Consider the following 26,323-nt stretch of genomic DNA (forward strand, 5'->3'; position numbering starts at 1 on the left):
TTACCAGAGTGTCAACCGTTCTACTCTGAGACTCTTTCCTTTACTCAATACTCTGAACGTCATTGAAAGGAATAAAAAGAATCAAATATTCAGACCAAATGAACTATGTGCCACAAACTATGTAGCACACAGAACAGCATTTAAATGATACTGAAAAAATGTCCACTGCCTGAAGCATTAACTTTTTAAAAGCCTAAATAAACTGAAAATTTCAAAGGAGAAAGTGGTTTGAGAACCTTCCTCCTCTCTCCCTCTTAAAATAAATCATTAAATACATTGAGTAACTTTATACTGTCATTTTTATCATAATATAAACAATTTCCATCATCCTGAATATTACTTCATAAAGATATATATTTTAAAAGACTTTCAAAACATTTTTCAACTCAACATTTGAGAATAAAGGATCAAAGGAGTTTTGTATACAGTAACACATTCATGTGATAAGTGTATGAATTTACAACCATACATAATATATATGTATACATATATTTATATTTAAAAAAAACTTGGCCAGAAGTTAAGGCTACCTACAAAGTTGTCCAAGCAAATTATGCTTGTTAAAATAATTACAAAATGAAAATCATGCATGCATTTAAATCATCTAAACCACTGACAAAATAAGGTTCAGCATTCAAAGTTTTCAAATTAACTGCAAGAAAGTGCTACAGATATTTACATTTTCTTAATATGAATAAGTGTTCCCACAGTAACAAATTTTCACTAGCATCAAATGTAATACAACAAAAACTGAAACTTGTACAATTTGGTACCTAGTACTCTTAAAAGAGAAAGAGGTTGCAGATGGCAGGCAGCAAGCATCACTTAGAAATGTGCTGTCTCACACACCACAGTACAGTTCATAATACTGTTTGACCTGACACGTGACTGAAATTCTAAGCCTCAAGAGGGACTAAGAGTGAGCATTTCATTAATAATTACACATATCAGCAACCACATGACAAAGGTTTCAGGCTTTTCCCACTCAAATCAAAGTAAATAATTTAAACATGGAACAAAATAAAACCAAAATATAAATGACTTTATTTTAAAACAAGTCATGTCCAACATTTGGCTAAATATTTTACTTAATATTTTTTAACGTATTCTAAATAAATGCCTCTTTTAAAATCAATTTCAGAAAATACATTTATAAATATAACTCAGAGCCAGCAGGCCTCTGACAGTTTTCAATGAACAAAATTTGCTAGTCAGTTAACTAACTCATGTATTATTTTAAAAAATAAGCTGGGAGAGCTAAATCTATATATATATTTTTAATTTGGTGAGTTTTACATTTCCAATATGGACATCTAAATGCCTTTTTTTTTTTTTTCATGTTTCTAACTTTGTACAACATGTGTTAGGATGAAAATTTCTATCAAATAATAATAGAAGCAAGATTTAAAAAACAATAATGATTAATGCTATGGATGTTTTAACCCTGTCAAATCAAAAAGAAAATCCTATTTTAGACTTAACTGAAATTTAGTGTTTTAGGCACTGTCTTAATAAAACTAGCACCCTTGATTATTAGGTCATGCCTAAACAGGTAAATTATTTTAGACAGAATACTGATAATTTTTCTCTTTTAGAAGAATTTGTTGATATTTAAAGATAAAATTGATTTATTTAATGAGTCAGTATTACAGTGTGAGCAATTCATAGCTTTTTCATGAGCTGATTCACCAAAAGAAAAGTATTCCAACTCTCTAGCGCAGAGTTTCAACTAGAGATTTCAGGCATCGTTGAAGAAAAAAAGATACTAATACTCAGTGATATAACAGGTTTTTTTTAAAAAAATTACTTTAAACATTATATCTCAAGAATTTTTTAGGTAACAGTGTCTAAAGAACTCAGTTTTTAAGATTAATATACAAAATCACCTTAGGGAATTGCTGCAAGATGCTAATATGCCAACACGGCCCAGCATCTATCTAGTTCCTTTCCCTTCATCTTTGCTAAACAAACAAGACAAACAAACAAACAAACAAAAAACACCTAGAAGGTGAGGCAGGTGATTGTCTTCATGCACTCTCTAATGTAGACTGTGGCAGAAGATGAAGAGAACAAAATGATATATTTTAAAAGCCAAACCAGAATGCTTCCCATTGTTATGATCCAGTGGAATGCAAACTAGGAATAGGATAGAATTTGGAAATTCGACTCTGTGTTGATGGATTAAGGCATTCAGACTCGCCGGTCATTTTAAAGAAAACTTCCTGTTCCTGCAGTTTCCTGGCAAATTCTTCTTCCAGTGTCTTAAAAGGGAAGGGAAAAGGAAATTATGTACTGGCATTACACAAAGAATTTACTCTAGCAGCCAAGATAAAACTATCTGCCCAAAACACGTTCTCTGTAAGTTATTCTGCAGAAGACCAGACTGCTCAATAGTTAGGATCAAAGGCTGTGCACAGCCCTAGGCTCAAATCTTGGCTCAGTTATACTAATGGCTAACTTGGGTCAATTACTTAACTTCTCCATCTTACAGAATCATTTCATTCTTCTGCTATAAATAGGGAAAACACCACCTACCTCACTGGGTTGCTACATGAGGGTTAAATGTGATGACAATGTACTTAACACACACTTGGTACTCAATAGATGGCACCTATTATTAACTATCATCTGTCACTCCTATGTGAATTTACCATCTTCTAATTTTTATTTTGATTATTGACGTGCATGTTTTTTCTCCCACACTGGACTATAAGCTGTTTGAAGGTAAAACCTAAACCAGATTCATCTTTAAGTCTCCACAATACAGAGCAAATATAAGTGCTTGATAAATATCTGAGGTATCGATGACTTTGCAGACAAGTGATTCAGGGATAAAGTGCTGCTACAGAGGTACAAAGTATAGAAGATGAAAGAATATAAGAAGGTTTCTCGGAAGAAATGAAACATGAGCTTAATCTTGAAGGAAAGATAAGAAATTGATAGACAGGATGGGGAAGGCATACCAGACAAAGGAGAGCTGAAACAACGCAGAGGCAGGAAACTCAAAGCCAGTGTAACGGTGATTATACCCAAATACTGGAACAGAACCTGGGAACCAAGTGGTTAGTGGGGGATGAAGCTAGAAAGGTTGACTGTGGCCAATATGTGGCATGATGAAGGCTTAAAAGTCAGACTGAGGCATTTACATGTTTTTTTCTGATAGAACTAAAGACTTATCAATACTGTTATGACAGTATCAGAGATGTTTCTTGAGGATAAATATTCTGGTGATGGTAGACAAGCAAGAAAAAAGGAAAGGGAACTACAGACCAGAAGGCTCGTGAAGACATTACTGAACACTTTTAAGCAAGTAGAAAGATGACAATATGAAAAAAAGAAATATTTTTATTAAATATGGGTATCATGGAAATGAAAAATAATTCAGGTTTCTAGCCTAGATGTCGATTAAGAGAACAGGAACGTGGGAAAAACATCTATTGGTGAATGGGGCTGGAGAGAAAGGGAAAAGGTGAGATGGAGATGAAGAAAAAAGGATGTTGAAATTAGTTTTATCTCCACTGAGTTTACACTCCTTAGCCAACATTCAACAGGTGTGTAATGATCATTTACAACGTGCAGGAATTATGCTAGAAGTTAGGTATATATCAGTGACCAAAGAGATAATGTCCTTACTTTCAAGAAGCCTACATTCTTGTGAGAGGAGACAAACAATAAACAAATGTATCTGGTAGTGACGAATGTTATGGTGAGGGGATAGAGAGTGTTTGAGATAGGCATGGAGTCTATTTTTTACACAGTGATCAAAAAAAGGAACCTCTGATGAGATGATATTGGAACAAAAGCCAAATTGAAATGAGGAATAGAACATCCAGGTGGAAAATGAGAGTTCTGAGAATGAACTAATAATATTAAAATAAATAATAACAACACAACCATTCATTGAACCTTGAATCTGACCATGCTCAAATACTGGGACTACTGCTGTGCACACATCACTTTTTAAAAAAAATATGTTCTGCCCTGGCCAGTTTGGCTCAGCGGTTAGAGCGTCGGCCTGCGGTCCGGAGAGACCCGGGTTCGGTTCCCGCTAAGGGCACGTACTTTGGTTGCAGTTTGTCCCCAGCCCTGGTTGGTCGTGCGGGTGGCAGCCACTCGATGTGTCCCTTCACGTCGATGTTTCTCTCTCTCTCTCCCTTCCTCTCTCTCCCTCCCACTCTATCTGTACAAAAAATGGAAAAATATCCTCGGGTGAGGATAAAAAAATAAATAAAAATAAAAAAAATATGTTCTTATTGATTTCAGAGAGAGGAAGGGAGAGGGAGAGAAACAGACAGAAACATCAATGAGAGAGAAACATGATGGGCTGCCTCCTGCGCGCCCCCTACTGGGGATTGAGCCTGCAACCCTGGCATGTGCCCTGACTGAGACTCGAACCGGAACCTCTCGGTCCATGGGGTGCCTGAGCCACAAAAGCTAGGCAAGAAACTAGATTTTTCATGAGAACAGTTAGATAATGCCATGGGATCTGGTTATTAGCAACTCACTTGTGACTCGTTAAAGTTCAGCTTGGGAGTTTGCGGTGAGAGGCAGACTACAGAGTTAAAAGAGACTAGAGAAAGGGTCTTCTCACTGTTTACTCTTCCATGTCTTTTGAATACTGAACCACATGTATGTATTGCCCATTCAAGAATTTAACAATAAACAAAATTTAAATTAAAAAGCCACACTATCGCTCTGATCAGTTTGGGTCAACAGTTGGAGTGTCGGCCTGTGGACCCAAAGGTAGCAGGTTCGATTCCCAATCAAGGGCTCAAGTCTGAGTTTCAGATTTAATCCCAGGCCCCAGGGCTGTGCAGGAGGCAACCAACTGATGATGACACGTCACTGTTTCTCTCTCTCTCTCCCGTTTCCTCCTTCCCTCCCTCCCTCCCCTTCTACTCTATCTAAAAAAAAAAAATAGATGGAAAAATATCCTTAGGTGAGGATTAACAACAACAACAAAAAGCCCCACTATCAACTGACTTGGTCATTTCACTTCCTCTAAAAACCTTTCACACATAGTTAGATGCTAAATATGTATTTCTGTAATTAATTGATTGGATGACTAGAAGAAAGAAATGGTTGAAATGTACAGTAGGCAAGATGCCCAAGAGAAAAATAAAGGTTTAAGTATGAGAGTTAACAAAGGGAGAGGATCATATAGTGATAGCAAAAACTGAAATGGTTGACCAACTGGACAAGGCTAGCAGGAAGTCAAGTGCAAATAAGGAAGATGGTTGGCTGGTTAAAGGAGGGGAAGCCATTCCTATTTTATTAGACTGTCAATTGGCCTTGCAATCCAGCTCTCATCAATCTGTCTAAACCAAGCTGTCATTACTTCCTTCCTTCCTTCCTTCTTTCCCTTTCTAATGCCTACACACAGGAACACACTGCCCTTCATGCTCCAATGATGGGGAGCTACTTAAAATCATTTTCACTCATTCTCTTCTCTATACTTAAATTGCCTCACCCCATTTATCTACCTAGCAAGCACTTACTTATCCTTCAAGCCTTACTTGGCTTACAAGGCATCCCTACAAGGCATCTCTCTACAGCTTCCCTGACTCCCCAGGCAGATGTAAGCACTCCTCCACCTTTGCTTGCACCTTGTGTCCTCTCCCCCGTATCTTGAACATAATTCCTTCAGAGCAATGATCCTACAGATCTGTAACCGCTTGTCACTACATTCTGAATCTTTAGAGGACAGAGACTTTGTCTCTTCACCTCTGTCTCCTATACCTGACACATACTAGGTAAAGAGCCAATAGCTGGGAGGATGAGTGGGAAGATGAATGAATGGATGGATGGACACAAACATATTTTTAATTAAAGCTTTTAAAATTACCTTTTTCCTAGGTCTCAATTTCTCTCTCCATTCCTTTAACTCCTGGCTGTGTTCCTCATCTAACTCTTTTAGTTTCTGAGTTTCATGCTCAACCAATAGGTGGCATTTTTCATTCTGAAAATAAAGTTTGGATTAAAAAAGTTCAGATCAACAAAATAATTTTTCACAAATACAATTATCTTCCAAAATAATAAATTATTCATCAAACACTATTACTGAGGTTCAAATTCTCCTCTAAAAGCCAAGGGCCAGGAATTATGAAATAATTCATAGCTTCATTTTTTTTCAAATTTAGAAGCTAGGTCTATTACTAAATGAAAAGAACTTAAATAGAAAGAATTAGTTTGATCCTGTTCTTCACTTTCTCAGGTCTGCTCATAAATCTGACACTTCAGCAGGCAGCTGTGTGCACCTGCCCCAGGGGTGCCAGAACGTGGGAGTCAAGACTCCTCCACTCTGGTAAATGAAGCAGAAATGTACAGTATCCATAATGCACACACTACTTTTAAATGTTAAACATTTTAGGCTATAAACTAGATAGGCTGGGTATTCCAGGTAAGGTCCAAAAATAGTCCTCTCTAAATTAACCTTTAAACTTCTCGTATGTTTAGTTTATTACCTTTTTCATAAACCTACAAGAAAATGAACTATTTCTCCCTCAATGAAACTTCAAATTCAGAATCTGATAACAAAACTGCCTATATCATTTTGAAAACTTTGTTAATCTTTTTTGCAAAATATACTAAAAATACTTAATACTACTTTTAAAAGACTCAACTTCTTAGGTTATAATTTAGCTTCATGCTACATTAACCACAGTTATATAAAATCCGAACAAGTGCCTATGATACTAAAGTGATCTTCATTTGGGTCTACATAGGAAACAAATCCCAGCATTTTCATGAGTAAAATGCAGTTCACTTTGGTTAGCTATTCTTTTCCCAAAACCTGTGCTGCCCATCTACTACCAGCTTTGTCCTGGTGCTCCCGTATCTACCTGCAGCTGATGCAGCTCTCGGACATTGGCTTCACACTGCAACTGAAGATCCCGCATTTGATTTTCATGTTTTTGATGCTGAGCCATCCTCTCATTTTTCTGCCGCTTTTCTTCTTGAGCAGCAAACTGTACATAAGAAAAATAAAAGTAAATATGGTTAATAAGCAATGTAATTTCTGCATCTTCCAAAGATATAATTAAGGAATTTACCAAAAATTAAAGTAACAATAAACTACAGCTGCACGTAACAATATATGGTGATGCAAAGCTGGAGTCTATATTATAGAAAGGGAGGACTTCTGATTAAAACCTCGTTCCTCTTATACCTCGGCTGGGAAGGTCCTCCCTGAGGACTGAGGGGTCCCCGTCCCACACCAGGTGCCCTGCTCAGGGTTCCAGTGCCAGGAAGAGAAGTCCCCATAACTTCTGGCTGGAAAAACCAGCGGGAACTGAGGCTCAGGGAGGCTGAGGCGGCTGGAGCCTCAGGCAGCTCCTCTTAAATGGCCCACGCACGGACTTATCGGACTCAGTCCCTCTAAGCTTGGAGGGGAGGCAGCTCGAGGGACACCAGAGACATACAGGAAAGAATTGAGCTGTTTGGCACTGGAGTGAGAGATGGAGAGGGGGCTTTCTCCAGAACTAACGTGCAGTCAGAGGCCTTTGTTCCTTTGGTGAGCCCTTCCCTGGAGCGGCAGAGAGATGCCATATCTGGAACTCCAGCAACTTGGCTCACACTGGTAGCCCCGCCCTGGTGATTCCCTGAGACCCCGCCCCACTCAACTTTCAGGCCCACCCAAGCTGTTGCCAGTTGCTTAACCATAGGATTGGCCTGTCTTGGATCCTGCTTCAGGTTTTCCTGAATTCTCTCAAACAAGCAGCATCTAGTCTCAGCTAGCCCCATACCACTTGTTAAGTAATACATAGAAACAAACACTGGGAGGCAGCCAAAATGAGGAGACAAAGAAACAGGTCCCAAATGAAACAACAGCAAAAAAACCCAGGAAAAGAACTAAGCGAAATGGAGATAAGCAAACTAACAGATGCTGAGTTCAAAATACTGCTTATAAGGATGCTCAATGAACTTAGTGAGAACCTCAGCAAACCTAGTGAGGGCCTCAAGAACATAAAAAAGGACCAGTTAGAAATGAAGGATGTACAGTCAGAAATTAAGGAGGCACTAACTGAAATAAAGAATAATTTACACAGATTCAATAGTAGAGTAGGTAAAGCCAAGAAACAAATCATCGATTTGGAATATAAGGAAGCAAAAAATACCCAATCAGAACAGCAAAAAGAAAAAAGAACCCAAAAAAATGAGGAGAGTGTAAGGAGCCTCTGGGACATCTTCAAGCGTGCCAATATTCGCATCTTATGGGTGCCAGAAGGAGAAGAGAGAGAACAAGAAATTGAAAACCTTTTTGAAACAACAATAGCAGAAAACTTCCCTAACTTGGTGAAGGAAACAGACATACAAGTCCAGGAAGCACAGAGAGTCCCAAACAAGATGAACCCCAAGAGACCCACACCAAGACACATCATCAAAATGCAAAAGGTTCAAGTCAAAGAGAGAATCTTAGAAGCAGCAAGAGAAAGGCAGCTAGTTACCTACAAGGGAGTTCCCATTAGGCTGTCAGCTGATTTCTCAAAAGAAACTTTGCAGGCCAGAAGGGAGTGGCAAGAAATATTCAGAGTGATGAAAAGCAAGAACCTACAACCAAGATTACTCCATCCTGCAAAGCTGTCATTAGAATCGATGGCCATATAAAGAGTTTCCCAGACAAGGAATAGCTAAAGAAATTCATCACCACCAAACCATTATTATATGAAATGTTGAAGGGTCTTCTTGAAGAAAAAGATAAAAAATATGAACAAAATGGCAGTGAACACATATCTATCAACAATTGAATCTACAAACAATGAACAGGCAGAACAGAAGCATTCTCATAGATACAGAGAATATTTTGTTAGTTCCCAGATGGGAAGGGGTTTGGGGGAATGGGTGAAAAAGGTGAAGGGATTAAGAAGTACAAATTCGTTGCTAGACTGTAAACTTCAAAAGGAAAGGGTTTGGGGGGGTGGGAAGAAATAAACCAAAGAACTTATATGCATAACCAATGGATGCAGACAACAGTGTGGGAAAGGGCGGGAGGGGGGTGGACGTGGGGAGGGAGTGGGAAGGAGGGGTTCAATGGGGGAAAAATGAAGAACATCTGTAATACATTCAACAATACAGATTAAAAATAAAATAATAATAATAAAAAATAAAACCTTGTTCCTCCTATCTGCTTAGTGACCTCAGTTAATTTGTGTGTGGGACCTATGATTGTAGAAATATAGTGAGACCCTATGTTTTTACTTAAAAAGCTGTCCAAATCATCTCATTCCCAGGGCTAGTCTTAGGACCAGTAAGTGTATCAGGATCTGGTATGGGGCATGGGAGGGAGGACTCGGCCCTCTGTGGCAAACACCCTAGGAAGACTAAGTTGGTACATGCCATATACCTAGCCCCAACCCACAGAGCCAAAATGAACATCAACAAGCACAAAGTGCTCTAAATGTTTATAACACAATCTTGTGATATTTCTAAAGGTCATTCAAAATTTTTACTTAAATTTGTTTACTTACCTGTTTAATTTTTTCACGGTCCTGATCTGGTGTGGCCGTTGAGTTAATTCTCAAACTTTTCTTAAACATGGCCATTCGAGTCTTGGCTTCACTGCGCTGAATCTTAGGCAGTCTTGCTCTTTCTTGAGTCTGTCTATTTTTCAATTCCTCAATAAGTCGTTGATTATAACGCTGCATTTGTTCTGTTTCCTAAGAAAGTTTTAAACAGAATCCCGTCATGTAGATATAATTTAATACTCAGTACCCACATGAATACTCAAACACAATTGCTATTTTGTTGTTGTTTCCCAAAATTACTCTCCCTGGCTGCATGCAAATCAGCTCATTAGTCCTGGCTGGCATTGGTCAGTGGTTAGAGCATCGGCCTGCAGGCCAAAGGGTCCCAAGGTTTGATTCCAGGTTAAGGGCACATAACCTGGGTTGCAGGTTTGATCCCTCGACCTGTTAAGGGTACGTGTGGGAAGCAACCAATCAATGTGTCTCTCTCTCACATCGATGTTTCTTCCTCCACCTTCCTTCACTCCCTCCCTTCTATACTTTCTGAAAATCAATGGAAAAATATCTATGGGTGAGAATTTAAAAAAAAAAAAAATCAGCAAAATATTAGGCAAAAAATAATTTATAAGAAAAACAAAGCTACTAATAATAAGAGTCTTATGTTGAAGTTCTCTTTTACTAAGTACAGGGAGTCCACATTTTTGAGATACTTGAACCATAAAGGGAGCCACAATAGCTACCTTTGAGAGATCAAGATGAAGATTATCAAGGCCATTAAGCATTATAATTAATTACCCCCCTAGCAATCATAATCAACACATACTTTATTACTCCAACCTCATCAAAGACATTTTAGGATAAAATAAAGAAATTTGAAATGCATTCTCTAAGAAATATAAGTTTCAAAAATTAAATCCTCACTCTGCAAACTTTAAAATGAACAAAAAAGTAAATAAATTTTCCTTTCATTAACCTTCTCATGGCGCTTAAGTAACTGATGTCTTTGCATGAAATACTGATCTTTAAGCTGCTGTTTGAGCAACTGGTGTTTTTCTTGTAAGTGTCGTTCTTCAAGCTCCCAAATTGCAGCTTCTCGAGCTAAAAGAAGAAAGCAATTTTCAAAATGTCATTTTGATCTTTTTACTAATGTACTTTTTTCTTCATTTTAATATTTACATAAATTTACATAAAAGTGTTCTAGATACACTACCTTATACACACACTGACAGTCTGAGCTATAAACAAAATGTTACCAATGTAAAGAGAATATCTATGACCACTTTCAGTTCTGTTTCAATGCCCTATAACAGAGAATGCCCCACACCCAGTACCAAAATTCCATCTAATCATCTTCATGAGAAATGTTTTTTTAATCTAAGCTATTTCTTAGGGGAAATAAGTGCTTAAAATCCCATTCTATAATGTAGTCATTAAGTATACCAACAATTATGAGACATAATGAGTATATAAAATTATTCAGGTATATTTCTAGCATCATCTGGACAAAAAGATGTTTTAAGGATTATATATGTTTATGGTCCCTTCTACTGTCATAAAAAAAATGCTGTATCTCAAAATGTTTCTTAATTTTATAATTTTTTCCTCTTATTTACCTCAAATTTATTTTTCCCTTTGCCACTCTAGCAAAGAAAAGCATTTAAATAATTTTTAAGGGATTGAGATATAACTTTATGTATACACATATGCTGCATAGTTTCATATACCTCTCATGAGTTGTTGTTTGTTATTCAGGCACTCTCTTTCAATATTGGCTAACTCTGCCTTCTGCTGTTGGATGATCTTTTTCAGTGAGCCATCTAATTCTTGTTGTTGCTTCTGAACAAACTCTTGTTCCTATTAGATATAGTTAACCATCAGTTAATAAGTATTTACTGAGCAAGACATCTATTTATGTATATGACTGCATATATTAGTGGTTATCAAAATGTCTAAACCAAGTTTCTAAAGTTAGTGAAATGTTTAAATACCAATATTATATAGAGTGTGAGCATATATATATATATATATATATATCATCCAATTTAAGGCCATTAATAAAGTACTAGACTACATATTATTCTAAACTCATTATTAAGAATAATACAAACAAAAGAAGTCTATTCTCCACTCATAATTAAAATGCCCTCTTATAATGACATCTTTGAGAAAATAATAAATTTACATCTTCTAAAACTGACTATCCATTGCAATATGGTGTGGATAAAACAAGAACAAACAAGAAAGACCTTTTAGAAGAAAAGGCAGTAAAGAGCAAATAAGTAAAACAAGTGTCAGAATTTTAAACTCTATTTTCCTAACAAATAGAGTTAAGAAGAATACCATGCCTACACTAACAGAGAAAGACAGTTTCTATATTGACAGCCTCTGCTTAAAAAGAATAGTTTGAGGACTTAAACAGTGCATTGCTAGAGAAATGTGAACTAGGAAAGTGAGCTACAAATATTTTATAAATCTATAAACAAAATTCCTTATAATCTGAGAATTCTACTTACATGTTTGGGATTCACTTACTCATTCAACAATTATTTATTGAGTACATACTATTTGCCTAAATGCTAAACTTATGCTTTAAAAATATCCTTTGGTTACTGTGCAAAAAAGGAAATGTTAAAGTGACTTATGATCTTTATGCTAGAACATACATTTACAAAAGAGAAGGAACAACATACAAACTGAAGAATGTCAATTTTGCCAGGAAGTGTCTGGATCTCTATTCCTCTCTTGGCAGTTACTGCAGTTTGGGATTAGCTCAAGGGGTATTCTGATAAATTTGAGTGTGGATTTAAAAACTTAGTGTTGAAGTGCCACTTCACCTATAATCCCTTCTCTCACACATCCTAGAGAAGATAAAATCCCAAGATCCTTTTTGGAACTACTTTTTAGGCCTCAGTCTCATAAATAAATCTAGATCACAACCAGCCTGGCATTCCACGCACAAAGAATAAGTCTAGCCGTATTCCTCAAGATGTTTGCCTTACTACCGTTTCTGGAGGTGAGGATCAGGTCTTATCATTCATGTCGTCCTGTTAAAGTAATTCAGAGTCACAAATACTCTTGTCTCGGTTGCATTTTAATTTGTAGTTTAGCATAAATACAATCCTACAGTAGCAAAAAGACTAATGAACTGCCTTTATAAAATATAATTTCCAATTACTACAGACACCTATATAAATTTATCACAGCAAAAAAATAAATAAGACTAAATGAATATTTAAAATCAACTATATAGGAGAATAAGGCCTTTTTTTTAAATTAATTTATTTTTGTTACAGATGTTTCTCCTTATTTAAAGAGATACAAAATGTCCATGTCTATCTTTTAAGCAGTTACAACTAAGAAAGTCATTCAAGCTTCTCCTTGTCCTACAGTAAATATCACTTGTAATAAAATTGTTTCTTTAATTTTATTATAAAATTTCTATAAAACTCATTAAATAAACTTACTATAACCTGCAGACATATCAAAGGTTTTTCTTCTGTTCAATTTTGCCATTGGTTTGCATAAAAAACTTTTTTCAAAAAGTATGTGTGTATATACAGAACCAATGGGTCCAAAGTAACTATCATAAATATAAATATTACATTTAGACGCAAAAAAAGAAATGAAGTGCAAAAGTACAAGATGGGGCAAATAAATATTTATGAGAAAATTAAAAAGGTAATTATAAACCAGTGCCACTTAAATGTAATTTCTTGCCAATGCAATTTTGGTCTCATTACTATACTATATTCATGTCTAGATAAACAATATAAAATTCAATTAAAAGAAAACCTTTATTAAGCAAGTATCGGGCCCCTTCCCTTAATATTGCACTTTCAAAAGTTCAAAAGTAAACCACACAAAACTCAAAGTTGGGAATAAAAGGTCCAGAAACCATGCTATATAATGAATGACTGTAAGAGCTACAGAAGCATGCTGGGAAGCAGCTAATAATAAATGAGTGGGGGAAAGAGCTAAGACTGTCTATAGAAGAGGCAAAAGTAGCATTGCTCTGCTCTGGAAAGTAAAATAAGAATCAGTAGTTAAGAGTCAAGGTAAGACAACATAAGGAAGTGCTTCCTAACGACCAGAGTTAGCAAAACAAGCTGCCTTACAGAGCTATGGACTTGAATAATTAATGAAAGTCTGGATGATTACACAGTCAAGGATAATGCACAAATAATTTTTTTATATTAAAGCTAAAAATTCCTTAAAAAGCCCCATACATACTAATTAATATATTTTATTACCTCCAAAGAAATAAAAATTTAACATTATTGCGCTTTCATTACATTTTCTAACTTCAAAAGCCAAGTACAACATGTTCACAATGAAATTTTAATTAGAAATTACTCTTAGGCTCTAAATGAAAAGTGATGTTGCATTCCCAAAAGATTATACAAATTACATTCATCCTATAAAAAACTAAGAGATGAATCTGATCACTAGTAACAAATAATCTTAAAGTGGACACATAAATTGTAAAATGAATGCCCTTTAAATGTATAATTTTGAATTTTGATAAGTAATTTTATCATATTAATCAGATAACTATGAACATGAAAAATACAACTTTGAGTTCTAGAAAACTGTAAGAAAGGATTATGATATATTGGGCTATTTGTACAGAATTTGATCATTTTAACTCAAAAGAAAAGCTAAAAATGGTAATGATCAGAAAAGTGATCGTAATGCATAATTTCTCCCTCTCAAAAAAAATTATTTTGCTTCCTCTTTTATACTTTATAGAGTCCCACAGCTGCCAGTAATAAAAAAAAATAATAATAATAAGTCTAATTTCAGGAGAGGGGAAAGAAGGGGTTGAAATCAAGCTGTATTCTATCTACTCAGTTGTGTAATATCAAACATCACAAACAAAAATTATAGTGTTAAATGAGCTAGTTGCTTCCCTATAGAAACTGTGAGAAAGAATACAGCCTGGAATTCCAGACTTAATTTAAAACTACAAGGAAAACAGCGACTCACTATTCATTATGGACAATTTGAATAGTGAAAACTAGAGTTAAATGGAACTAAAATCACCACTTTTAATATGGCTTTTCTGACCATATCCATAATTAAAATATCTACATAAACATATATGCAACCAAAATGTCACTTCACACAAAGATAAAAATCTAATCACAGCATTCAATTTCTCACATGTGCAAAGTTCATAAAATACTATTGTGAAGTTATTTCTTGAAAAATATGAAAATCTCAAATTAAAATTTGCGGTAGGGTAGATAGAAAAAGAACACTGTATTGGAAGTGTTCGAGTTCCAGCTCTACCGTTAATCTTTTTGTGACTAAGGCCGATCACTTAGACTTCTGTGCCTTGATTTATTTCTTCCTTTGTAAAATGAATACACTCCATCCCTACATTAGGGTGGTGGTGGTGAGAATCAAATGTGAAAACTCTGAAGAATACTGTACTATCAAGGTCATGTCAGGTTATTACTGTTATTGTCATTACTGACTTTATCATCTATCAATCTTCTAAGATTTGAACAAATTAAGCTAACAATGAAAAGGCACATGTGAGCCAAAGAAAAAGCAGGTAAAACAGGAGAAGGCATCCTCCTACAGGCACGCGGGACTTACGTCCTGCATTTGGGCGTTGAAGACTGCACAAGATGACAACTGAAAAGACTGAATCATGACCTGAGCAACACCCTGTGGATCAGAATACAATGCACCTCTCAGGTGAGAATATAGCTGAATGACTTTTTGTAAACGGAAAAAATAATTATACAAATGCTGAGTCTCTTGAGACCTGGAACAGAGGGGCTTCTTTCTCCTCTGTAAAATGAAGGATTTGAACTAGATCAATGGTTTCCAAATTCTAGTTTGCTGGCATTGTTTCATATATTAGTCAAACCCCCTTTTAAAAAAACTCACCAAAAATACATAAAATTTATAAAACAGATAAAAAGTGGTGCTGCATAAGTTACAGTGGAAGCAGGGGCCCAAAGCCCCACAGTCCTCTTTCTGAAGAATTCTCGAAGTGCTTCTTCCAAACTCAAGAGCTCCTGGAAGCACAATTTTAAAACCACTGGACCAGATGATCAAATACATTCTAGCTCCATGACTATATGGCTATTATTTATAAATACTCAAAAAAGTTTAAAGTAGACTCTGTAATCAAGTTTTAGCACTTTCATTAAAAGTAGTAGCTAAAGAGAAATACTTATAAATTTGTTAAAACTACTAAATTCTTCATTAAATTTACAAAAAGAAAATTATTATTGCTTTTAGCTTTTGTTGGAAAACACAGGCTAGCACCCAAAATTATATGAATAATCACCAATAAAGTTTTACTAAAGCATAGGATCACCTAATTCATTCAATACTAAATTCTCAATTTCAACTCTATAGTCTGATATATTACCTTTTGGAATTTAAAAAGTCTATATACCATATTACTGTTATCTGGTTTGAAATCCAAATTATCCAAAAATATGTGTACAACCAGCAAGGACTTCCTTTTCACCTTGTGACAAGACATGGCCAAACACCAACTAAGCTAGGCTGGTAAGAGTTTAGATTTGGCACAGAAAGGGTAGCTAAATAAGAGAGGCAGCATGGTACAGTGGTTCAGTGTATGAAATGTGGAACCAAACTTGCCTGGACAAGAATTCTGGTTCTACCACTAACCAAATGTGTGACCTTGGAAAAGTCACTCAACCTTCCTGTGCTTTAGTTCCTTCACTGTAGGATGGAGGTAATAAGAGTAACTACCTTATATGTTGTGAGGTTAAATAAGTTTACACAGGCAAAGCATTCAGAGCAGTGCCTGACACATATAGTGAATAGTGTATTTGCTATTTAGTGATCTCCACACCGACCAAGACAAAACTTTCTATTATTAAAATGTTTAATTCTGAGATGTTTTTCTTATTTTTCATGGTGTTAAAACAGTTTCTACTTTGAAATGATGGTGACAAGTAAATGGAAGTTTTAAAATATCCTTACTTGGCAAAAATAAAAACTGTAACGGTAACCCATCTGTCATGGTCCCCAATGTTTTTGGTTATTTTTTATGTTTCTTTTCATGGGTCTGTAAAATTTAAAAGTCTGACAACCACTTTTGAAACTACATAAAACCACATTAAAAAAACAATATAAAGCACCAATTAATATATAATCCCTGTCTCTTCTTTTCATTGACATATGTACAAATTAAACTCACTTTTCTTTGCCTCCAGGCTGAGTGCAAACTTAATTAAAAGATTATTCCTAGTATAAAAAACCTTGAAAAGTCATGTGAAATACTTCTATAAGAATATGTTGAAAATACAAATTTATCTAATTTAATAAATAATTCACTCATCTTAATTGGCTCAGCCTCATAACCTAGAATCAAATTTATATGGGTAAAAAAAATAGTCTACATTTTTTAACTGCTACATCTCAAGTTAAAAAGAAAAACAACAGACTTAATATTTAAAATTCGGTCTAAAATTGTGGCTCAGTGGTTGGAAGCATCAGCCAGCTCACAGAAGGATGACAGGTTTGATTCCCAGTCAAGAGCGAGTACCTGGTGGTGTGGCTTCAATGATACCCTGCCCAGTCAGGGTGTATTTGGAAGGCAACCAATCTATGTCTCTCTCTCAAGAAGATGTTTCTTTCTTTCTCTCTCTTTCTCTCTCTCTCCCTCCCATCCTCCTTTCCTTCTTTCCTTCCTTCCTTCCTTCCTTCCTTCCTTCCTTCCTTCCTTCCTTCCTTCCTTCCTTCCTTCCTTCCACTCTCTCTAAAAATCAATGGAAAAAACTGTTAATCCTCAGGTGAGGATTAACAAAAAAAAAAAATGGGGTCTTAAATTGCTTTTGTTGTTGAGTCTAACAGTAATAAATGTTTGATCTACCATTTAACATTACCATTGACCATTTTTCTTTTAACTTTAATTTTTTTAGAAATAATGGCCTTTTAATAGGCATTCTTTTCATACTCACCCTCCATATTTTCCTGTCCTGAAAGTCTTTTATCAAGCATTGACATTAGTACTTAAAAATGTAAACTTCCATCATGATTAAAATAAGAATACAGTGGATTATACATTAACATACTTGTTTATTTCATTTTGGAGTCACCTTTCCAAACATTCCACGTAACTTCATATTAGCAACTAAACCATCACCATTAGTGTGCATTTAGTACTACATACAGAATGCCCTGGGTACCTTTATATGAGGAAAAGTCTATATCATATAAGAATTACAGTCAGAAATTACCCTTTCAATCATGTTTTATTGATTGAGCTGTGAGAATAATGCTGCTTTCTGTTTTTAGTAGCATTAAGCTGCTGCTGTTACCTGAGCATGCTGGCTTTGTGCAAGCTCCTCTTTCCTGCGTTTCATGAGCTCTTTTCTCAGCTCTTTGGGTGCTTTCTCCACTTCATTAATAACCTACAGTGTATAAGCATGCAGGAGGTGGGGAAATAATACTTTCTCCACAGCAAGCATTTATGTGAGCAGACAAGGTACAAGTCAAATATTAAAGCTGTTAAAAAGTTTAACATGCATTAGCATAGGTGTTAGTTTGGTGAAAAAGAATGAAAGGACAGAACATGCTTAATCTCAGCGCAGAAAAGGGACATTACACCATATAGAAGTTAATTAGTTGCTTAATTATCCCTATATATCATTCCCTCTTGAAGATCCAAAAACAATCAGTAAAGGATTACTTACAGCACTGATGCTGAACTAAAGGTAATAAACTCAATTGACCTTTTTGAAAGATCATAAAATTATGAACATATCTATTGACACTGTTTAAAATATTGAACATAAGGAAAGTTAATGCCACTTATAAAAGTGAAACATTTCATAATTGGCTTGAATAGACCAAAGAAATAATTTTAAATAAAATCCACGAAATGAGACCAAAAGAAAAACAAAAGGGAAAGTAAGCCTTAGAATACACAAAGGAGAAATAAATGGATTCTACATTTTCTTTTTTCATAAAACACACCATTTTATATACAGTGTGCTAAAAATGAACATATCTGATGACTTTGTTTTGGATTAGAATAATAGTCTCCTTTGCTAACAATTTAAGCCAAACATAATTGTCAAGTTTAAAATCAGTAATATAAGCAGTCATAACAGTTTAATATGCTATGATTTATTATACCCGATAAAGCATATTATAAAGCGAAATATATTTTAGAGCTCATTCTTTTAAATCATTTCAAAATTCTACATGTATTCCACCTAAAAACAGACCTGTGATTCGATTATGAAAAATGACCATGTGTTTACAAAAGTAGAAGCACCAAAAGCAACCAGATTCCAAATCACCACATGCTATTGATGGTCCATGAAAGAGACTGATTTTGATTTAACATAGTGTATTTAAAATTTCCCATCAGTAACTGCTCATGAAACCAAATCACCATTAAAAGGAAGAGACTCCCCAAATGCAAGAAGTTTAGTGATAAGAAAAAAAATACACAATTATTTAAAATATGCATTATCATAATCTCAAACATATTCACTGGCTAAAACTCTCCTATTCAAAACAGTAACAATAACTAGATATTTTTAGGTTTTATATGTTTAGGATTATATCATATATTTACCTGTAAAATTTGATTTATTTAATCTGATATTTAAAATAACCTCTCTATGAAAACTATCCATGGTTTCAAGAGAATTAAAGTGTAGCCTCAGTAAAAGTCATATATCATGATATACAGAGCCATTCTATGTAAAATATGTGACAAAATAGTAATTTTTAGAAATGGTAGCCACATGAAATAAAATTATATACCATTTCATTCACCTTTACCTAAAGAAATCATAGAACATACTATATTTATTAATGTTTGATTCTATCCTTTTTAAAGTAGATCCTCAAGTTCAGCAATATGATGTTCAATTTTCTGCATAATTTAAATGTTAAAGTCAATGAAGCTGGGTATTTGAAACATACAAAAGTGAAAATGCATTTACTAGTTTGGTTGAGATATTTTGGCTCCAATCTAATAGAAATTATCATAATTATTGTTCTTGGGGTCTTTTATAATTATGAAAAGGTGAATTCTCCTTCTACCTTAAAGGTACAGAATAAATCATAAAATTATCTCTGAAAATTGCTAATATATAAAACTCTCTTAGTTTTATTTAACTTGGGGAGAAAAAGACACACTAATACAATATGTAAATCTCCTTTCTCAATCAATGACAATTTTTCACACCACAAACAGATTCTACTACAATATCAAACAGTTAGTTTCAGGGAAAATGAAAAAATTCATTCTACTCAAATGACTTTACAGATATTTTCTACCTTTTAAATCATTTCAAAATTCTTGATGTATTCCACCTAAAAACAGACCTGTAATCCAACTATGAAAAATGAACATGTGTTTATACAAGTAGAAGTACCAAAAGCAACCAGATAATGAGATATTTCAAAATATCTCACAATTTGATGAATTTATAGATACTATGTCAAATTTCAGGTTACTTACTTTTATTTTGGCTCAATGTCCAAGAAAGGCAATTAAGTTAATAAAAAAATTTTTATTAAATATTAAAAATAATAAGGTAAATTATTTCTACCTGCAAACACAACACTAAGTTTTCTTTAAAAAAATACTTTTGTAAAAGATCTTACATGCTGTATTAATAAAAGAGAAATGATAGTTTAGAAGAAAAATGAAGACTTGGTTCAATGTTTAGCTGGACATTTTGAACATTTAATGGTAGTTTGTGAACTTAAACAGGCCATTATAACCCCTTCTACACCCGCCTCCTAAGCAGTAAAATGGGATAACACCTGACCTTACTACTACTCCATATGACTGTTGAGAAGACCAAAAAAATAAGTGCTCCTTAACTAGTAAAAATTGCTTTCATAATTAAAAACAGTAATTATACTTACCTCCTTTTTGCGGTTCTTCAATATATTCTGAAATTTAGACAACTCTTTCTCTTGTTCTGCTTTAATGCGTTTGGCTTCATCTCGCAAGCGATTTGTGTGTTCTTGTTCTAGACGTTCAATAGTCTGTTTCTGCTGTTTTTCTAGATTCTCAATTTCTTGGTCATATTGTCGTTTTTTGCTCTGTAAAACAATGTAGCTCAAGATCATTTAACTTTTCTATCACTCATATTAACTCATCATAATGAATATATTTACTAAGAGGACATAACTAGCATTTTAATTTAGTTATGTAATATACATAACCTTTGTAGTACTGATCAACTGAACTAAAATATGAAAATTTTCAAAAAGATGAGCATTTTTTTCTTCTAACATAGAAAATAAATACAGTTGACTCCTGAATGGGTTTGAACTGCACAGGTCCACTTATATACAGATTTTTTTTTTTCAATAAATATACAGTTGGCCCTCTGTATCCCCAGGTTTCACATGTGCAGATTCAACCACCAAAAACTGAAAATAGTATTCTCAATTCACATTGGGAATCTGTGGATGCAGAGGCCCTATTACATGCATTGTTCTATGCCATTTTATATAACGGTCTTGAACATCTGCAGATTTTGCTGGTTTGATTGCCGGTCAGGGCACATGCCCAGGTTGTGGGCCTGACCCCTAGTGGGACACACAGGAGGCAGCCAATGGATGTTCCCTCTCATCAATGTTTCCATCTCTCTCTCCCTCTCCCTTCCTGTCTCTCTATCAATAAAGAAAAAAAAAGCTAGTTTAGTTTCTTCTTAAGGCACCAAATTTCATAATTAACCAATGGTACAAATATTTAAAACTTTACCATCATTTCTTGTTCAAAGCGCCGGAAAATCTGTTCTCGTTGCTGCTGCAATTTGCTATTGAGCTGTTGTTGGGCTCTTTGCTCTTCTTTTTGAAGAAATCTTAATTCCCGAAGTTCCTGACGTCTGATAAAATGCAATAGCAATGATAGAGGAAGATAAAAAAATTACAACTTTGAAATGCTTTTTGAAAAAAAAAACTTTAAAAATAAAAAACAGTCCAAAATTAGCCAAGTTTTTATTCATTTCTCTAGTCTTCAGACTTTGCAGAGACTAAAAAGAAGTCACAAAACTAGTTTTAATTATGTTATTTCTCTACTCACCTAAGAAACCTCAATTCTTCAGTTTTGGAATCACTATCTGTAACTATCTTTGATGTTGTTACACTCACTTCTACACCATCAACAACAAATTTGCGTGTTTTCTTCAGTGTTTTCTTTTGTCTTCTTGTTTCCTGAGTAAGATTTTATTTTAGTTAGGCTTTATATGGGAAATACTAGAGATAGAAAGCATTTTCTTCTTTAAAAAAAATGAAGAGCCATCAAGACTACAGGTAAGACTATAAGGTAAGAATATAAAACAATAAGACTCACCTGTGGAACCAGTTATATCATCTTATACCTCATTTACCTTTCACATGACTTTACAAATGAAATTTAATTTTTTTCAAGTGAAATTGTGACTTTTCATGATGTGCATGTATAATTTTTATGAAATCACATCATAACAGGCACAGTGGTAAGGATCAATTCACATAAATGACTAGTTAGTGTAACTTTAACATGTTAACCAATTTTTTCTTCCTCTTTTCACCTTGTAGGTTTTTCAGATACCTCTGCTTCTCAGTTTTAGAACCACTGACAAAACAAAATTGAATTCCTGGGGCTTATCCCTTAAAGACTCTAAATCAACAGGGCTGAGTTGCTTGGAATTTGTATTTTGAAAAGGCTCCCTAAGTAATTTTTAGAGGACTGGGATTCAAAATCTGTTTCATTAGTATCAATTGCTTTCCTCCATCTCAGGGCTGGAGATGAATGTGATGTTCGAGTTAGTAGAAAGACAGCATTTCTATTGCACCTCAAAAGAATTATATTTGCCTGTTAGCTATTGCTTATCAATCTTTTTCAAATTATAAGAGAAAATTTATTTAGAAAGTTACAAAGGTAGTAGAAGTGAGCCAGTTGGGCTGTGCAAGCTCAGGAAACAAGCTACAAAGGCAGAAGGAGGGCCCTTAGAGGTTAGGAGAGGGAAAGGCAAAGGTAACATGCCTGGGGGAAAGGAGCTTCCCAGGGAAAGTGGCCTGCCATTCTTTCTTAAGACTAAACTCTTCATTCCTCAACTGGCATCCAAATGCTTTTCAAATGTAGATAGAAACAAAAGATGTATAACATTCCCACAAATAAATCTGGTAAACATGTAAGTATTGAGAGCAGAGAGCAGATAACTACTTGGGGGCGGGGGTGTGTGTGTGTGTGTGTGTGTGTGTGTGTGTGTGTGTGTGTTTTAAATCCTCACTCAAGGATGTTTTTCATTTAATTTCAAACAGAGTGGGGGCGGGGAGAGAGAGAAACATGTGAGAGACATATTAACGGTTGCCTCCCGCATGACCCCAACCAGGGCTGGGGACTGAACAGCAACCAAGGTACATGCCCTTGGCCAGAATCAAACCCACAACTCCGAGGGCCAATGCTCTAACTGTTGAGCCAAACCAGCCAGGACAATTACTTGATTTTGATATGGGGGGAAAGGTTAGAAAGCAGAGGAGTTGAAGTGGAATGTGAAGATTTTAAATGCATTAGAATTAGCCCAGCTGGTGTGCCTCAGTGGTTGAGTGTTGACCCATGGACCAAGAGGTCGCTGGTTCGATTCCCAGTCAGGGAACATGCCCAATAGGAGCTGTGCAGGAGGCAGCCAATCAATGATTCTCTCATCGATGTGTCTGTCTCTCTCTTTCCCTCTCCTTTCCTTTCTCTCTAAAAATATCAATAAAACATATATTTTTTAAATGCATTAAAATTTTAAACTTTGTCTTTGGCACTTTCCAGTCATTTTTTGCAATGTCTTATTGTTCTATTCTCCAGGCTTCCAGTATCCTCACATTCCTCTCCCTAAGCCCTGGACTATGGCATCCTCGCCAGGTTTCCTCTAAAATCTAAAGTGGGCTTGCCCCCAAAATAGATCTACCTCCCTATAACCTCCAAACTTTCAATTTCTTTGGTTCCCACTAAAATATCCATAATTAACATGACCTTAATTCTCATAGAAGTATCTGCACTTTTTAAAAATATTATATATCTTGCACTGGCCAGTTTGGCTCAGCGGTTAGAGCGTTGGCCTATGGACCAGAGAGGCCCAGGTTCGGTTCCTGCTAAGGGCACGTACCTCTGTTGCAGTTTGTCCCCGGCCCCGGTTGGGGTCGTGTGGTGGCAGCCACTCAATGTGTGTCTCTCACATCAATGTTTCTCTCTTTCTCTTCCTCCCTCCCTCCCGCTCTATCTAAAGATAAATGCAAAAAAGAAAAAAAAGACCATTCTTTCTTAATTCTCTCATATATTATTGATTCTTGCTAAAATAATATCTACATATATGCAATAAGAGAATCCAAATCACACTAAATAACTATATTATACTGTTTATATCAAGTTGGCAAAAATAATTAGATAGTACCAAAAAATTTAAAGGTCACATCTCTCTTTGGTTCTTTTCAATTGATTGCCTTCGTAGGCCTTAATAATTGTATAGGAGTAATACTACTGATTTAGTGCTGTCTTATTTTTAAGACATTAGTTTCACATAAATTCTAAAATGACAAAGAAAAACTGAAACAAGGACAAAGAAAAACCAAAACAAGGATCCATGTATACTTACTTGTAAAGATATTGATCCACTGTCTTTAGTTTTACTTAAGAAGCTAGAGATGGATAAATTCAAGTCAATGCTGCTATTATCAGCAGTGGAACCAGTGCCTGAATCAGTATCATTTTCCTTTTGCGTCTCAGATTCTGGTAGCAACGTGGTTTCAGTTTTTGATAAAGTACCTATTTCCCCTTTATTTTCTGCATCTTCAGAGTTGATATTAATGCTAGGTATTGGAACAGGCTGAGGTTCACTGGGCTGTGAAGTGGCAGTAACTTCAGGTTCTGTTTTAACTGGCACTTCACAAGGAATCTCTTTTTGCTCTGTATCTGTCTGAGTAGTGGCTTCATGGGCATCCTGTGTTTCACTTCCTGAAGCATTCTGGTCAGTATGAATCACTTCACTTCTGATCTCTATTTCTTCAGTGCTACTTGATTCAGTAATTTCCTCAGCTTCATTTGTCCTGGGTTCCTCACTAGTCTCCACTATGTCTTCGGAACTGCTGATTAACTGCTTCTCACCTTTACCTTCTAAAGATTTTTTATCTAACTCATTAGTTTCAACTCTTTCTCTAACAGAAACTTCCTCAGTACCACCAACTTCAGGACCCTCTGTGCGTTTACTTGCTAGTTCCTGGCTTGCTTCAACCATTTCTTTTCCGTCATTACTCCGAGCGTCCTTAGCACTGTTTTCAGCCGCCTTCTGTGCAACATCTAAGGCTTCATTTGTTCCTATCACATTACTTATATCACTAACCACATCTTTTTTAGTTTTCTCTTCTTTGGCCAAATTCTCTTGGGTGTCTTCCTTTGTAAGCTCAACTTCATTGTCAACTGCCTGAATATCTGCCTCATTTTCACCAGTCTCTTGAGAAACTAAATCCATTGTTTGAATAGCAGTATCTTTAATTTCTTCTTCAGATTTTATAACCTTATTTTCAAGTATCTGTTGCTTTTCCTGATCCCTTTCTTCCTCAGGTTTCAGATTCTGTTCAATATTTGTTTCTAAAACTATCATATTATTCTCTTTTCCTTCATTGACTGAATTCATGTCTGCTGCTTCTTGGTCAGGCAGATTTTCAAGCTTGGGTCTCTTCTCCTCTCTCCCATTTTCCTTGATTATTGTTCTCTTATGGAGTTCAGCCATAGCTTCTAAGTGAGTATCATTAATATGTTCATCAATACCCTCCACAGCTTTTTCAGGCTCACCAGTAGTGGGTTTTTCATCAAGAACTCTGCTGTTAAATTTATCTTCAGGAGTATTGCGTTCTGTTTTTTCTGAGACAGATTCCAAAATGCAAGCATTTTGTGAAAGTTTATCTTCTTCAGAGCTGGCAATACTAAGGTCAGAGGAGGCACGCTTACTTGCAGGTATTGGCTAAAAAAAGATTTTATACATTTTTAGTGTTAAAACAAGATGGTAGCCAAAGCAATGTTTTATTTATTTATATTTTTAAAATATCTAATTTATATATAATGATTTAATATCTTTATTCAGTAAATCTGATGAAGTTATAAAAATAATTTAAAGAACTGACAAATCTTCACATAATAAGTATGACAAAAATGGATAGCAAGAGTAAATTGGCTATTAATCTTTACCTCTAAAATTAAAGATTTTGTACTGCTACCCATTAATTAATCCTTAGATACAGGTGCAAACCTCAAAACCCAACTCTAAAAATTACCTAAATAAAATGTCCTTTCTATTATACTGACCAGAGAATTTTCTGTTTCTTCATCATCTTCCTCCTCTTTGCCATCTTCAACTTCTTCTGTTACTTCAGCCTTTGCCTCTGCAATCAACTCTCGGATTGGTTTATTGGAATCCACAGTAACAAAGGGATGCTGTTTGATCATTAAAAAGAGCATGCTCAATAACACCTCAAATGCTTACTTATAAAGTAAGTTTCAAAAACATAAAGTGTATTATTATGTGGTAAAAATATGAATACATAGGTAGAAAAAATACAAACCACGTCAAATAATGTTACATCTGGGGAAGGAAGAAGTTAAAGGGGACTGAACCGAAATAGGGGCTGCCTGCAACCCCTACTGTACCTTTTCTAAAGAATCTGAAGGAAATATGTGAGAAATAACAACACATTGTATCTGGATAGTAGGTACATGTTCTTAGGTATGTTTGAAAATTTCATAATCTAAAATTTAAAGTTAAAGTTTCAAGTTAACTGTGTAATACTAGTTCTTAAAAAGTAATAATACATGTAAATCCAGTAAAAAGCCTCAATAAGTTACAAAAAGCTTTAAA

The 26,323-nt window shown here is 35.1% G+C and overlaps 1 protein-coding gene across 3 annotated transcripts in view; it reads right to left on the reverse strand.

Moving 5' to 3' along the window:
• Window positions 1–281: 281 nt before the first annotated feature.
• The window catches only part of SLK (STE20 like kinase), a 48,014-nt gene continuing 21,972 nt past the window's right edge, over window positions 282–26,323 (reverse strand). The window contains exons 8-19 of one of the 3 annotated variants that reach the window (XM_036265945.1): window positions 25,774–25,902; window positions 24,068–25,432; window positions 21,523–21,653; window positions 21,202–21,325; window positions 20,355–20,534; window positions 17,780–17,872; window positions 11,189–11,318; window positions 10,438–10,562; window positions 9,468–9,656; window positions 6,843–6,968; window positions 5,846–5,959; window positions 282–2,261 (exon numbers count right to left, since the gene is read on the reverse strand). In XM_036265945.1, coding sequence (XP_036121838.1) covers window positions 2,115–2,261; window positions 5,846–5,959; window positions 6,843–6,968; window positions 9,468–9,656; window positions 10,438–10,562; window positions 11,189–11,318; window positions 17,780–17,872; window positions 20,355–20,534; window positions 21,202–21,325; window positions 21,523–21,653; window positions 24,068–25,432; window positions 25,774–25,902 — 2,853 coding nt within the window. In that variant the 3' untranslated portion in view covers window positions 282–2,114. Of the gene's footprint in view, window positions 2,262–5,845; window positions 5,960–6,842; window positions 6,969–9,467; window positions 9,657–10,437; window positions 10,563–11,188; window positions 11,319–14,810; window positions 15,497–17,779; window positions 17,873–20,354; window positions 20,535–21,201; window positions 21,326–21,522; window positions 21,654–24,067; window positions 25,433–25,773; window positions 25,903–26,323 lie in introns of those variants that run through there. The other 2 variants (XM_036265946.1, XM_036265947.1) reach the window with 2 other exon arrangements.

Source organism: Molossus molossus, unplaced genomic scaffold, assembly GCF_014108415.1.
Source record: "Molossus molossus isolate mMolMol1 unplaced genomic scaffold, mMolMol1.p scaffold_m16_p_17, whole genome shotgun sequence".
Taxonomy (NCBI): domain Eukaryota; kingdom Metazoa; phylum Chordata; class Mammalia; order Chiroptera; family Molossidae; genus Molossus; species Molossus molossus.